Raw genomic sequence first — 14,048 nt, forward strand, 5'->3', positions numbered from 1 at the left:
TGAATGGCCAGGTGCAGTCAGGATATTGGTTGAAGTGGAGGTTTTGCGGTGACGATTTCCGTGACTCCTCACTGTCAGATGTACAGATAGGCCTAGGGTATGTTATCCTGTTGCAGACCAGTATCCCAGATTCTACTGAATCTCTCTTACCCTTTCTCTGAACCACTGCGGTGAATGAATTTTATCTGGAAACTACTAATGACCCTTCACTGCGCTGAACAGAAAAGGAGCTGACTTAGTGGCCTAATAGAGTACAACTAGGGAATTGGGAGAGGGAGAAATTCTTGTTAGGCTTTTGTTGACTGATATGAAACAGGCAATATTTTCTCTTGAGGAGCAATATAGATATTCTCCAAAATAAGAAGTCAGTATACGTGTAATTCCATAAATCTCTATCGGAAATATTGGAAACTTTCTCCAATATGTTCATGAATTTCAAAGGAAAAAGTGTTACATTGGAATTCATGAACATATTGGAGAAAGTTTCCAATATTTCGGATATAGATACATGGAATTAAGTGGTACAGAGGAGATGGAAGTTAGTGATTCAGAAAAAATTGACTGCACCTCTAATCCACCAAGAAGCAGAGAGATGCTATCTAATTGGCTCAGCAGATTTCACTTAACTGTAGCACGTTGGAATACACTTATTTGAGGATATATTCTGTTTGGCTAATGTTGTTCCAAACTTTTGCATTTACCTCTGAGGTCAAATTTACTACCTCCTCTTGTGACTTTTCAGCCAATTGTGACCCGATAGAAAAGTAATTTCTATTTATTCAATAGTTGTTGAATTACTTTCAAATTGTAACCAATCACTTGTACTGGCTTCAATTGTTCAGCACTTATAGATGTTATTAAATGTTAAATTCATATGGTGAAAATTAATAATTATCTCGTTATCCCATCCATTCATATTTCCCACTTAAATGTGGTACACACCAAATTATGAGTGCATATTCCATTAATCATAATAAGCCTTATTGCTTATGTGTTAAGTGAAAATGTGCACTACAAAGTTTTGTACATGCATAAGATCATACATCTATTTTCTGAAATGACACTATTTCCTAATATATTAAAATAATGGACTGAATTCTGTAAAACACTCCATAGTAATGAGAAACCTAAGTAATTGCAAAACACACCCTCTGAAGAGGTTAATCTACTAGACTGGTGCATTCCCTTGTAAGAGTTGCAGCAGATACTGTTCTCTGGAGGCTGCGTATTTTTGTGTTCTGTCACTCTTCACTGTACTCTTAATTAATAATGTGTATCTTAACAAAGAGCCAAGTCATGTTTATTTGACCAGAGTAGCATAGTTTCAGTTTTGAAGTAACTGTACCCTTACTACGTTTCTAACCTTTTCTTGTGCATGGTTGTGCAATTCCGTCATCTTAACATTTGTTAATGTGACTATCCTCTCTGATGATGATTCCTCTATTTCTGCTCTATACAGAATAAACTACCTATTAAAGGCCTATCCTATTATCAGCCCCCAACTCCCTCTTGCCTTCCAGCTCATGATTCGGCTGCTACTTCATCTTCATCATCTATTCACTCAGCTTCCCCTGCTGTTCAGTCTAGCAAGGTATTCAATTAACAGATTTTCATGTAAAATCCATTCTTGCTTTAAAAACTGCAGAAGAATTGGCTCAGATTGAAGGTCTTGGCTTTGCATGGAGAATCTGTGTGTACTATGTTTCACATTGGACTCAGAGGTTTAAACCGCTCGCTTTTTTTGTTTACTTCTGCATGTTTATAAAAGTAAAATATCATAACAAAAAGTAATTCAGATTAAAAGCTAAGAAGTAGACCATACATTTTTGAGAATTTTAAGCTTAGCAGTAGCTAATTTTAAATGTTTTTTTTCCTTTTAATACCACAAACTCTCTTTTGAGAGTTAAATGCTTGAGCACGCATTTGCTCCATAAAAGCAACAAATGTAGAGTTCCCATTAATGATGAAGCAACAAAAGCTTTGATTTGGATAAGCTTAAAAAGGTTCAGCTTCCTTCTCCCCTACATGTAGAAATTATTTTAATTGGGGTATTTTCAGCCATCTCCTTTGTAGGCCAGATCTTTGGGAAGGACCGACGTGTCCTTTCTTTCCTCCAGTGGTTACGGCAACAGCAGCACAGGTTGTCTTTCAAGCCTTGGAACAAGTAAGCATATTGAACAGGTTTGGAGTAAGAATAAGTGGGGAAGCCATAAAGTTAGAGCAGTTGTGGGAACAAACACTGAGGTGTCTGGAACCAGTAGGTTCTGCCACCACGTTTAAGAAGCGGGAGTTGGGGAAGGATTGTTTATCAAAACCTAAAATGGTTTGCCATGTGTTTTGGAGGATAAGAGATTGTCTGCTCAAACCTTTCAACCCATCCTTCCTCAACTTAAGTCTCTGCTCACTATGAAAACAATCATTCTTTTAAAAAAACACCCATGTCATAAATTACCCATAAGCATGGTCAAAATCCAGCCCAGATAATTAATAGCTGAATGTAAAGATATTCAGGAGTATAAATTAGTTGTTTCAGTCAAATTCCTGGTGGATTTGTACCCATCTTACAATGGACCCTGGTTAGAACTTTGGCTTGCAGCCTCAGCAGAATGGGCAATGACTGAAAGGTCTGACCTGTGCTTGCAATCCTAGAAGGTGGTACTTCAGATCAGAGGCCAGGTGCTTAAACTTTCATGAGCAATAATTTTACTGGTTGGTTGGGTTTTTGGGGTTTTTTTTGGGTTTTTTTTGGTTCTCTATTAAACACCTCCCAATGAGCAGTTGTTTTAATTAAAGGTGCTCTAACGGCTATTTTAATGTACAAATAAGTATTTTGGTGAATTTAGCATTGTATTGAAAGACAGGTTTCAGAGGAACAGCCGTGTTAGTCTGTATTCGCAAAAAGAAAAGGAGTACTTGTGGCACCTTAGAGACTAACCAATTTATTTGAGCATGAGCTTTCGTGAGCTACAGCTCACTTCATCAGATGTTTACCGTGGAAACTGCAGCAGACTTTATATACACACAGAAATCATGAAACAATACCTCCTCCCACCCCACTGTCCTGCTGGTAATAGATAAGCTATTACCAGCAGGACAGTGGGGTGGGAGGAGGTATTGTTTCATGATTTCTGTGTGTATATAAAGTCTGCTGCAGTTTCCACGGTAAACATCTGATGAAGTGAGCTGTAGCTCACGAAAGCTCATGCTCAAATAAATTGGTTAGTCTCTAAGGTGCCACAAGTACTCCTTTTCTTTTTATTGAAAGACAGTGGCTATAGCTTAAAGGAAAGGAGACAAAGGAACTCGAACAAAGAGGGATAAAGACTGTATGCTCTTTGGGGCAGTTTTCGTGTTTTCCTTTGTATTTTAAAACTACTAGCACATCTGATTTCTGATTACTGTGGCAATATAAATAATATTATTCAAAATTATGGAACCCAGGCTTCTCCCCAAAACTACTTAGCTTATGAATTAATATTGAAGCAGTTAACCAATCAGATAAACCTGCTGTAGAGCTTTGGCAATGTACCATTAACAAGCACTTGTTTGTTCTTTAAATTTTTTTTGACTGGCTGCCCTGACATAAACAATATCTAAGTAGTAAATTTATCTGAGTAGGAAACACCCAACCCTTATTTTCAGCTGGTAATTCCAATCATATGATTCAACATAATTGTTCTTCTGAATTTTTATTTGCTTTTTTAGATATTTGCTTAGTGCCACTTTGCATGTTGCCGTGTGAACAACATAAGGAACCCTTTTTAGGAAACCTAGGTACCCACCACCACTACTGTAGACGCAGGGCTGGATTTAGGGCAGGTGACCTGAGGTGCCAGGTTTAGGGTGCTGTTTTTGTTGTAAGCAACAAAAGGGAAAATAGAATGTTTGACAGGGATAAGTCATGCATTCAAATTGTGAAGCAAAGTCATGAAATGGGCTATAAATGCAATACAAGATAAGGTATTCAAAAGTTTAACAAATGGATGGGAGGGCACCAAAGACATTGCTCGCTTGGGGCACCATTTGATGTAGGCCCAGCCCTGTGTAGACATATTTAAATCATGTGCAGGAGTATGTCATGTAGAGCAATAACTATGGCCATGATTATTCAACGATTTAAGCATGTTTGGGGATTACGTGCATGAGCCAAGTTATGCTTAAGTGTTTGTAGGTTCAGAGTAAATGATCAGTAGCAGGCAAGCAAGGTGCAGCATAGCAGTGTAACTAATTTAAGCTGTGAGAAAGCTGGCAGATCATCTTTCTGGTATACAGATGTGGGGCCAGATTCGCTCCTGTAGCTGAGATCTGCTCAGCAAAGGAAAGTGGAGGGGGTACATTGTGGAACTGATTACAGCTCCCTATTTCTGAGGGGCTGCCTGTGCTGACTTCAAACCCAATGAGGTTTAAAGCAGCAAAGGAGCTGCTCTAAGTTATGACACTGGCCTAGAGCCCTAAATGAACACTACATCAGAGAAGATAGGTATAACACAGCATGACTCTGCCCGGCAGTTCCTCTCTCCCCAAACACCTATGCTCCCTCAGTTGACACACACACTGTATTGGATGGGGAGGGGGACAGACAGCTGGCACAGTAGCTTGCTGTGGCATCTTTTTACACCAAGAGGGAGTTTTCCTACACCAAGGGAATTTACTGCTGACCAGTTGAAGCCAGAATCTGGCCCTTTTGTGTCACTTGAGGGGCCAGACTTTATTTGATAGTCTAAACTGTGCTGTTCAGCTAACCTACTTGGAGACTGAATCTGTTTGTGCTGCCTTGCTATCTGTGCATAACCAATCCCATTTTGTATTGTATTATGAGTTTGTAGTCATGATACATTTAAACTTGATTACCATGATTACCATCATCACCGAATCTGCTCAGAGTTGGAAAATTGCTAAGAACTATTGGTCATTGATGTCAGATTTGGAAGGAAAAAGAGACAAAGGATGGGATGGCCTAGTAACTGCTTTTTAAAAACCTGTTATCAATGCAGTAGCTCTGAGGAAGAGTTCAGTTGGTTCCCCTTAAATGTAGTTACAACACTGTTGGCTACATAATTTCTTCTGTATTCATTTAACTAGGTCTGGGATCAACAATTTGAGAAAAAAGAAAAGGAGGACTTGTGGCACCTTAGAGACTAACCAATTTATTTGAGCATAAGCTTTCGTGAGCTACAGCTCACTTCACGAAAGCTTATGCTCAAATAAATTGGTTAGTCTCTAAGGTGCCACAAGTACTCCTTTTCTTTTTGCGAATACAGACTAACACGGCTGTTACTCTGAAACCTAACAATTTGAGAGTAATGTTTTCTCCTATTTTGCTATTTTTAAAAAAAATTGTCTGAAGTCATTGTTTATGGAGGGTGCAATATTGAAGTATTTGCAGACTGACCTTTTTTTTATTCATCTGCAGTAGCTGTACAGCATGGATAGTACCAGTACACTGCAGGGACCATCTTTCTGGAATAAGATTTAGTTCAGTCTTCAAGCCCATTCAGTTTTTACTCTACCTGCTGAGACTTCGGACAAGATTAATGTTTAGTGTCCTTTGTATTTGTGGTTTCTGTGTTGTGGGCATGTGTTCATGGGATATTAGACAATCAAGTTAATTTTATATAGACCACTGAACAGCCATCAGATGGAAATGTTACCCTATGATTTGAGGATGGGAATGCTTATGGAGAGGATCATTTGGTCACTACCAACCTGGATTGAAGTCACTTTTTGTTTTACACTTTGCATTTGTTTTCATAATGAATACATTTGCTTTTAAAAAAGGAGTACTTGTGGCACCTTAGAGACTAACAAATTTATTTGAGCATAAAAAGCTTATGCTCAAATAAATTTGTTAGTCTCTAAGGTGCCACAAGTACTCCTTTTCTTTTTGCGGATACAGACTAAGACGGCTGCTACTCTGAAACCTGTCATTTGCTTTTAATATGCATTTAATAATAGGTGTAGGTATGCAATTTTGGTAGCTCTTGTTTTGGTTGTTTTAATATCAGCACTGATTGTTTTAATGGGTGGAGAAGAGAAACCAAACCAGGAATGTAGGTTAGCTTCAATAGTATTTTGCCCCTCCTTCAAATAGTCACCTAGTTATGTGTAGCTTTGTTGTTTGTTTAAATTATTACATGACTGTTTAAAAAGATGAAGCTGAAACTTCCAGCTTCAGCTGATGTCTCAATGAGCTCTTTACCTCTTTATTCAGGAAGCCATAGTGTAATAAGTAAATTGCTGCTTAAAAATTGCACAAATGTAGAGTTTTGGGGGGAAAGTTGTGTTTGTAACAATTGTCATGGATTCCATGGATGATGATGTTCACCTTTTTGGTTTCTTTTAAATATCGTTTTGGGGCTTTCCCATTTGAGAGAGTGGATGTGATGGGAACGACTGATTACTTTTCACCAAGAACCTTGGGAGCTGTTTTGTTGAAACCTGAGCTGCATGGGGGATTAACAGGGAGCAGAAATGCTCGTTCCTGATGCTAGTAGTTTCAGGTTGTGGAATGGATTCTATGCCTTCTCTAATTAGGGTGGAAAAAGTCCTAGCTTCAGTAGTAGGTTAAGAGACTCACTGCTCCCATCCTGCTACTGCAGCCTTGTAGAAGCTTAGGTCTACACTACAGCTTATGTCTGCATAACTTATGTCACTCAGGGGTGAATAAACTACCCCCTTGTGCAATATAATTTATGCTGACATAAGAAATCATGAGCGTCTGCCGCCGACGTGGCTTCTGCCGTTCACGGAGGTAATTTTATTATGCCCATGGGAGAGCTGACGTACTGTATGAGTAGACATGCCCTGAGACTAGAAAGCAGTAGTAATTCTCTTCCTCCCACCCTTCTATCTTACTGCTGCAGAGAGGCTGGACCATCAGTCAGTGGGATAAATGCTTATGGGTCGATATTTAAAAGCATTTGAGTATTTAAATAGCTTTCATTGCGAAATACTAGCTATTTCGGTTTAAGATAATGCAATACATGACTTTCAGTGTTTTAAATTATCAGTTTGTGACCATTGCCTTTTTTTCACAACCAGACTGATTTTACATACCCTTTATTCTGACGATTCATTAGCCCTAGTCACTAAGTTTAAACACGCGAGTAGTTGCATCAAAGTCAATGCTCACATGGTTTGAGTTAAGCACATTTATTGCTGTCTGGAACAGATCCAGAGTGCTCTGTACTTTGCAGGGTCAAGCACTTTCTGAATCAAATGTCATGCTCTTTGTTGTATGTCTTCCTCATGATATGTTTTCCTCATGCTTAATTTCTTCAGTTCCTTTGTCTTCCTGTGAAGTACTGAATTTTTCCATAAGTGCTCCACTGTAAATTGTGCATTCATGGAGACTCAGTCTAAATTAAAAAATAAATAAATATGAGAGCACAGGAAAATACATATAGGCTGATCCCTGGGGAATTGTAATTCACTAGGCAAAAAGTTTTCAGGGTAAGGAACCAAGAGGAAATGAAGCTCAAGCAGCTGATACATTATTACCAGAACAGAGTAGCTTCTTCCTTAAGCCATAGCTGCTTCTGTGGTTATCTCTCAATATCTGCCCCAGCTCAGGCTCAACTGAATGTTGTTGGTTTAAGCAGAGACTGGAAATTCTATAATAATAATGAGTTTAGGGCAGATGCTATGCATTTTTTTTTTTTTTTGCCTTGAGAATATTGTTCTGAAGAACTACAGAGTGGCAAACAAAGGCTGTCTGATGTAAGCGTGGGACTGGGTGATTCTTGCAGTCCTGCTCATTTTACAAATGTAATTAAGAATAACCTAACCACCATGGTGCAAATGGTAGAATTAAGCAGATTGATGCCAGCCTGTTTCCTTTCTAATCATTATTTAATGTATCCTCATAAAATACCAATAGATGCAAGTTCTTTGCGATGTTGTTGTAGCCATGTGGGTCCCAGGATATATGAGAGAGAAGGTAGGTGAGGTAATATCTTTTATTGGACCAACTTCTGTAGCTGGTCCAACAAGAGATGTTACCTGACCTGCCTTGTGTTTCTAATATATGGGAGTGTTAGTTCTGTGCATTTTATTTTAATTAAATAGGCCATTCATAACTGATGCAATATGCTTAGAAATATTTTGTCATAACTAAAAACTGTTAGGAGCAGACGAAGGTATAATCTGCCATTACTAGTTTTTCTAACCTACATTTCCTCACTTAGTTTTTGTTATCTCGTGTTAATCCATAAATTCATATTGTTCATATGATTTTATGCTTTTGCTGCAGTGGTCTGTTTTGGCATCACCTTCAGGGTGGTGGTTGTGGTGTTTTTTTTGGGGGGGGGGGTTGTTAAATTTATATTAAGCAGTTGGTTCCAAGCCTCTCAAATTGTTTCTAATATCAAAATCGTAAGATAAGAGGGGTTAGGTAGGAAAATAATGAATAGTTTGTCAATTTTAACTGAACGTTTTCTTTCAAAGCTTCCTTTGAACTTTTGTGGAATGTTTTACGAAGCTCTGAGATTGGTGAATCTTCACTGTGAAATTGTAGTTTCCATTCCTCTCATCCTCTTTGGAATATTTACATTTTAGAAAATGAGCATCATATTAAGGAGAAAAATATTTTACTTAAAATATAGCACATTCCTTTTGTTTGTAGATAATGCATGGCAATACCCACACTGTGCTAGACTTTCTTCTTTCTCATTTCTAGCCTGTTTTTATCACTGCTTGCATTTGTGTGTGTGTTTTCAAATAAGTTGTGTCCTTTTCTCATACAATCCTTTTCTCAGAAATAATGAAAGTTCTTTCTTCTGTTCTTCATCTTCTCCCTTTGCTGGTTAGACGACTGTAGGGAAGGTGTCGCGTGGAATAGGTGTTGTGGCTGAAGTCCTTGTCAATCTCTATGTGAATGACCACAGGTCCAAGCCACAGTTTTCCTCCCCAGAACTGGTAAGGCTAAACCCACAAAGAATCAAATAACTTCATTTTAAGAGTAAAATTTCCAGGATTATTGTCCCAATTTAAGATTCTAGAATTGGGACAATTCTGGTCCTTAAGCATTCTGGAATTTCTTTTCTGTCTTTGTCTTTCTGTCTTTTAACTCTTCTCCAAGAACTAGGTGCTTATTAGCAAAAGATATGCATGCATGGGTATATTCTGTAAATGTCAGAAACCAGGGCTTTGGTTATGTTTTATTACTTGCCTCTGTATCTTAAAATCTTGGGAGCTTCTATTAAATATAATTGCTAATGCAATCAGTAAGTAAAGACAGTTGTTAATCAGAGGTGGTTTCTGAAGAAAGTTTATTAACGTGCATGTTTGTACAGTTACACTCCACATATGTATGTTGAATAATTCATGTTTCCTTTTGAAGAAAGCAGTTCTAAACTATGATAATGTGTTGAATTCAGAACCAGTCATTGGACACAGCTACATCTTTCCCCACTTCCTATTCTACTTCTCCGACTTGCGCTTCTACTGTTCAGAGTCGTCAGGCATTGAAAGGCAAAGTGAGGTGGTAGTGTGGTGGTGCTCAGTTATGAGCAAGTACTAATATGCAGTTGTTTCAGCTTAGCGATAGTTCATCACTGTCAATACTCCATTAACATAGTATTTGCGACTTGCTTTTTCACTTGTATATTTTGGAAATCTTGTGTTAAGAAATCTGTTTTGGCAAGTGGGATGGAGGGAGCAAATGTTGACTGGCACTTGCACTTATGAGCACACACACAATGCTCAGCTGGAAGGGAAGCATAAGATAGAAGTGTATTGTGCCCTGATTGTGGCTAACACCAAAAAGTGGGGTACCACAAAACAATGGTCTCTGTGGGGATCTGGAGGTTAGGTGGTATAGTCTGCATGTTGCCCATATGTATCTTGTCAAAGCCCCAGCTACCTCCTCTCCATGCAGATTATTACTTCTCATGTAACACATAGGGGACAGTTCTGCATGGGCCCTTAGCTAGGTAGAATAAAGGTACACAACAGAGGTTGGTTTTGCAGCCTTGTCATACGTGGGAAAACTGAAGCATGATCAAATTTGGTCTGTTTGGTTCTTGATGAGCCTTGCAGACACCAGGATCCATCAGTAATAAACCTTGTGGAAATAAAGAATGTCATTGAAATATTTTTTTAAATGTTAGTAGTTAATACCATATTTTAAAACCACAATTAACATATTCTAAATATACCTTGAGAAGAAGCAATGTAAAAACCTGTACAGGCAATCTAGGGACAAAAAAATCCAACCTCAAAACAATTAGGTATAAATAAATATATTTTCAAATACTAGCAGAGCATTTCATACTCTGGCATTTATAACCGTGGCAGTTTTCTTCAGTGGGACTTACAGCATGAGGCTCAGAAGTGTCTCTTGGGTTGAGTTGATTTTTACTTTTAGCATGTACACTTTCAGCTCCTAAGCCCCCAGTACATATGTCTGTGCTTTGCAGGTGCAAACATCTGCCTAATTTCTAATGCTTATACTCATGCAAATGTTAGCATTTGAACCAGCAAGCTGTAGTTTAACAAATGGGTGTCGGGGGGTGAATATTACCTTGTACCTGTGCAAGTACAAAAGTGTGTGTGTATGTATGTGTGCGCACATGCGAATGTGCGCATACAATCTTGTGTGAAGGCTGGGTGCAGGGCCAGCTGAAACTTTGTCCCTTAAAAGTCTTAGTAAAGTGAGGATTTTCGAGTGTTGTATAAACATAAAGTATCCTATTAAATGAGTACAAAGAGGGAAACCGCAGAAAAGTTGACAGCAGCTGCTCATCTTAAGTACGTGTGTAAAAACTGCAAATGTGATGGGATATTTAATAAAGCAGCAATGTACTAGATGAAGTATATGCATGTACTGTAGTTGATTGGCAACACAATACTTTACCTACGTTTTAATCTTTTACTTGTCTTTAGCAGGGATCTCTGCGAAAAGAATTTCCTCAGACTATAGGTGGCAGTGACATCTGTTACTTCTGCAAGAAACGGGTATATGTCATGGAGCGGCTGAGTGCAGAGGGCCACTTCTTTCATAGGGAATGCTTTAAGTGTGATGTATGTTCTACAACGCTCCGCCTAGCAATCTATGCTTTTGATGTAGAACAAGGTAATATAGTAACTACTTATTTAAGAATTTTTAAAAAATATATGCATCTTTAAGCTTGTACAGAGCAGAAAAAAGTAGAGGCCAGGTAGTTCAGTCAGAAGATGTGCATCATCCATTGACGAGTTCTGCCCGTGCTGATCTTTCACAATCTGCAGTCCCACTGCAATTGCAGTCCCAGCCCTTTCAGTGAAGCCTAATTATGACTGACCTCATAGTACTTCTGTTTAAATGAAGATATGTTTGCTGGAAACTTGGTTGAGAGATCAAACACATGTCACTTCTCTGATTGTGGGTTGAAGTAAAGACAAAAAGTGGTGGTTTCTTGCATTGACCTTCACTTGCCAAAGTAACACTCCAGCCTCCTGATCATCCCAGTTTATAAAAACGTTTCTCTTATTCAACATACACTGTGAGAATGAGTTCGAATTAATGGCAGATTTGAAACAGACAGAAAAATGTGGACCCCCCGCCCCAAAAAAAAAAAAAAAAAAAAAAGAGGCTGGAAGTCAGAAGTTGGAAGCAGCGACTTTAGCAAACTGCTGGTACAATGTATTCTAGTACTCTCCAAACTTTAAGGATGTTGGGATCCTCTGTGGCTGACCCCTGTTTCTAGAAGGGATATGTTAAAGTACGAGACTGTCCCCTTTTCTTCCCAAAATGCACTGGTACAGCCACCAAAGATCAGACCCTATTGTGTGCATCACTGTATACAAAGAGACTTAGACTAGAGTCACAAAAGAACTCAGGCACCTAAAGTGGCAGTTAGGCACCTAAGTCCAACATTTATGCACCACTGAGCCTCAAAACCCCTACTCAGCTGCTGCCTTAACCCTGTAGGCACCTAAAGTTCCTGAGCACCTAAATTTCTATCATTAAAGTCCCCATGGTACCTGAGTTCCTGCTGCTTTGGTGTGTGGACTCAGCCAACTCAGTCTACGTGCCTATCTCACACCTAAACCCCAAGGGGATACTGACATTAGGCGTTACCTGCCTATCTCACTTGCAGGGCCTGATCCAGTGGGCATTCTCAGAAGCTGCGTACTGGATTGAGCCCCACACAAGCCAACACCTGAAGGGCAGATAGTAATGTCCCACTTTCAAGTCTGCTATAGGGAACTCACCCAGAATGTGGGAGACCCAGGTTCGATACCTCTCTGCCTGATATGGAGAAGGGATTTGAACTTGGGTCTCTCATCTCTCAGGAAAGTGTCCTAACTACCGGCCTTTGAAAGAGCCAGGCCCCAAAATACCCCAATCTCTCCTGTTAAAGCTACTCCACTCTAAATACTCATCGGGCCAGAGTCAGAGTGAGATGACTCTATAGCCCAGGGGCTAGGGCACTCAGTAGGGAAGAGGGTAGACATAGGTTCCAGTTCTCTGTTCAATGACTGTTTCTTTATACACAGTGGAACAGGTTCAGTAGGTTAACTGGTTAGCATCTGAAATTGGGTTGTACTTCTAGGATCCCAAAGCATTTTGCTGATGTTAATTAAACCTTAAAGCTCTGTGTGATAGATATGTGACATGGGGTAATGCCACCTGTGTGAACCAGTACGCAGGAAGTGATTTGTTCAGCGTCATTCAGTGTGTCAGTAGCAAAGCTGGGAATAGAACAGAAGCCCAATTCCTCTTGCTGTCCTCTAACCACTAGACTTGCTGCTTCCATCATCTTACAGATACGTTGGCTTGTTTTCAGTCCTTGGACCTACAGGCTAAATATGTCATTTCTTTATTCCAGGTAAATTTTACTGCAAATCTCATTTTACACACTGTAAAACAAGCAATAAGCACAGGAAAAGACGATCTACATTAAAGACGCAAGAGAAAGTACGTATCTGTTATACTTCTAATGCAATAAATGTTGAGGCAGTTTTGTGGTGTTTGGTTGCTTCTCTCCCCCCTCCTCCCCCGGAAAATGGGGGAAAGTATCCTGAAGTAATGCTAACCTTTTATTCTTTTGTATTTGGCATATTTATAGTTTGAGAATCAATAGCTATAAGCTAACATTGTGAAAGTGAGCTCTGACTCGATAAGGTAAGGCTGTAGTTGACATCAATCGGAAGTGGAACTTTAATTAATGATTCTCTCAGTGATAACAGAAACTTAGTCACTCTTACAAATACTTGTCTGTGCTACCATCCAATGCTTTGTGTGTCATTGTCATAGCCTAAAGCAAACTGCAGAACAAATTATATTCTACAAATAAGATAATACAAATAAAAACAAAAGTTGTATGGAGGAGCCACTTTAAAAATTATGAAGATAAAATATTTCAGTCTTGGACTGCATGTTTGTGTATTTAGATAGAGACCGTGGGAATTTGTGGCGCTACATTACATAATTCACCTGTAGGTGTCAGACCCAAGAATATACAGTATTGTGCCAACAGTGAGAGTAAATAGCCACTAGGAACAAATTACCATTACTGGTGATTTTTAAATCAAGATTGGATGCATTTTCTAAAAGATATGTTCTAGCAATTATTTGCGGAAAGTTCTATGGCCTGTGTTATACAGGAGGTCAGACTAGATGATCATAGACTAGATCAGTGGTTCTCAACCTTTCCAGATTACTGTACCCCTTTCAGGAGTCTGATTTGTTTTGTGTACTCCCCACTTACCCCTCACTTAAAAACGACTTGCTTACGAAATCAGACATAAAAATACAAAAGTGTCACAGCACACTAGTACTGCAACATTGCTTACTTTCTCATTTACCCTATAATTCTAAAATAAATCAATTGGAATACAAATATACATTTCTGTGTATAGTATGTAGAGCAGTATAAACAAGTCATTGTATGAAATTTTAGTTTGTACTGACTTTACTAGTGCTTTTTATGTAGTCTGTTGTAAAACTAGGCAAATATCTTAATAAGTTGATTACCCCCTGGAAGACCTCTGCATACCCCTGGGTACGTGTACCCCTGCTTGAGAACCACTGGACTAGATGGTCCTTTCTGGCCATGGAATCT

General features: G+C 39.0%; 1 protein-coding gene across 11 annotated transcripts in view; it reads left to right on the forward strand.

The window, feature by feature from the left end:
- The window catches only part of MICAL2 (microtubule associated monooxygenase, calponin and LIM domain containing 2), a 197,590-nt gene that overhangs the window by 104,457 nt on the left and 79,085 nt on the right, over nucleotides 1–14,048 (forward strand). For 6 of the 11 annotated variants that reach the window (XR_012668904.1, XM_048855594.2, XM_075129418.1 and 3 more), the window contains exons 17-19: nucleotides 8,809–8,916; nucleotides 10,885–11,074; nucleotides 12,813–12,901. Coding sequence is in view for 10 of the 11 variants with exons in the window: in XM_048855594.2 (XP_048711551.2) it covers nucleotides 8,809–8,916; nucleotides 10,885–11,074; nucleotides 12,813–12,901 (387 nt within the window). In the remaining variant the exon portion in view is untranslated. The remainder of the gene's footprint in view (nucleotides 1–8,808; nucleotides 8,917–10,884; nucleotides 11,075–12,812; nucleotides 12,902–14,048) is intronic. The other 5 variants (XM_075129422.1, XM_075129416.1, XM_048855597.2 and 2 more) reach the window with 3 other exon arrangements.

This window comes from Caretta caretta, chromosome 6 (assembly GCF_965140235.1).
Source record: "Caretta caretta isolate rCarCar2 chromosome 6, rCarCar1.hap1, whole genome shotgun sequence".
Taxonomy (NCBI): Eukaryota; Metazoa; Chordata; order Testudines; family Cheloniidae; genus Caretta; species Caretta caretta.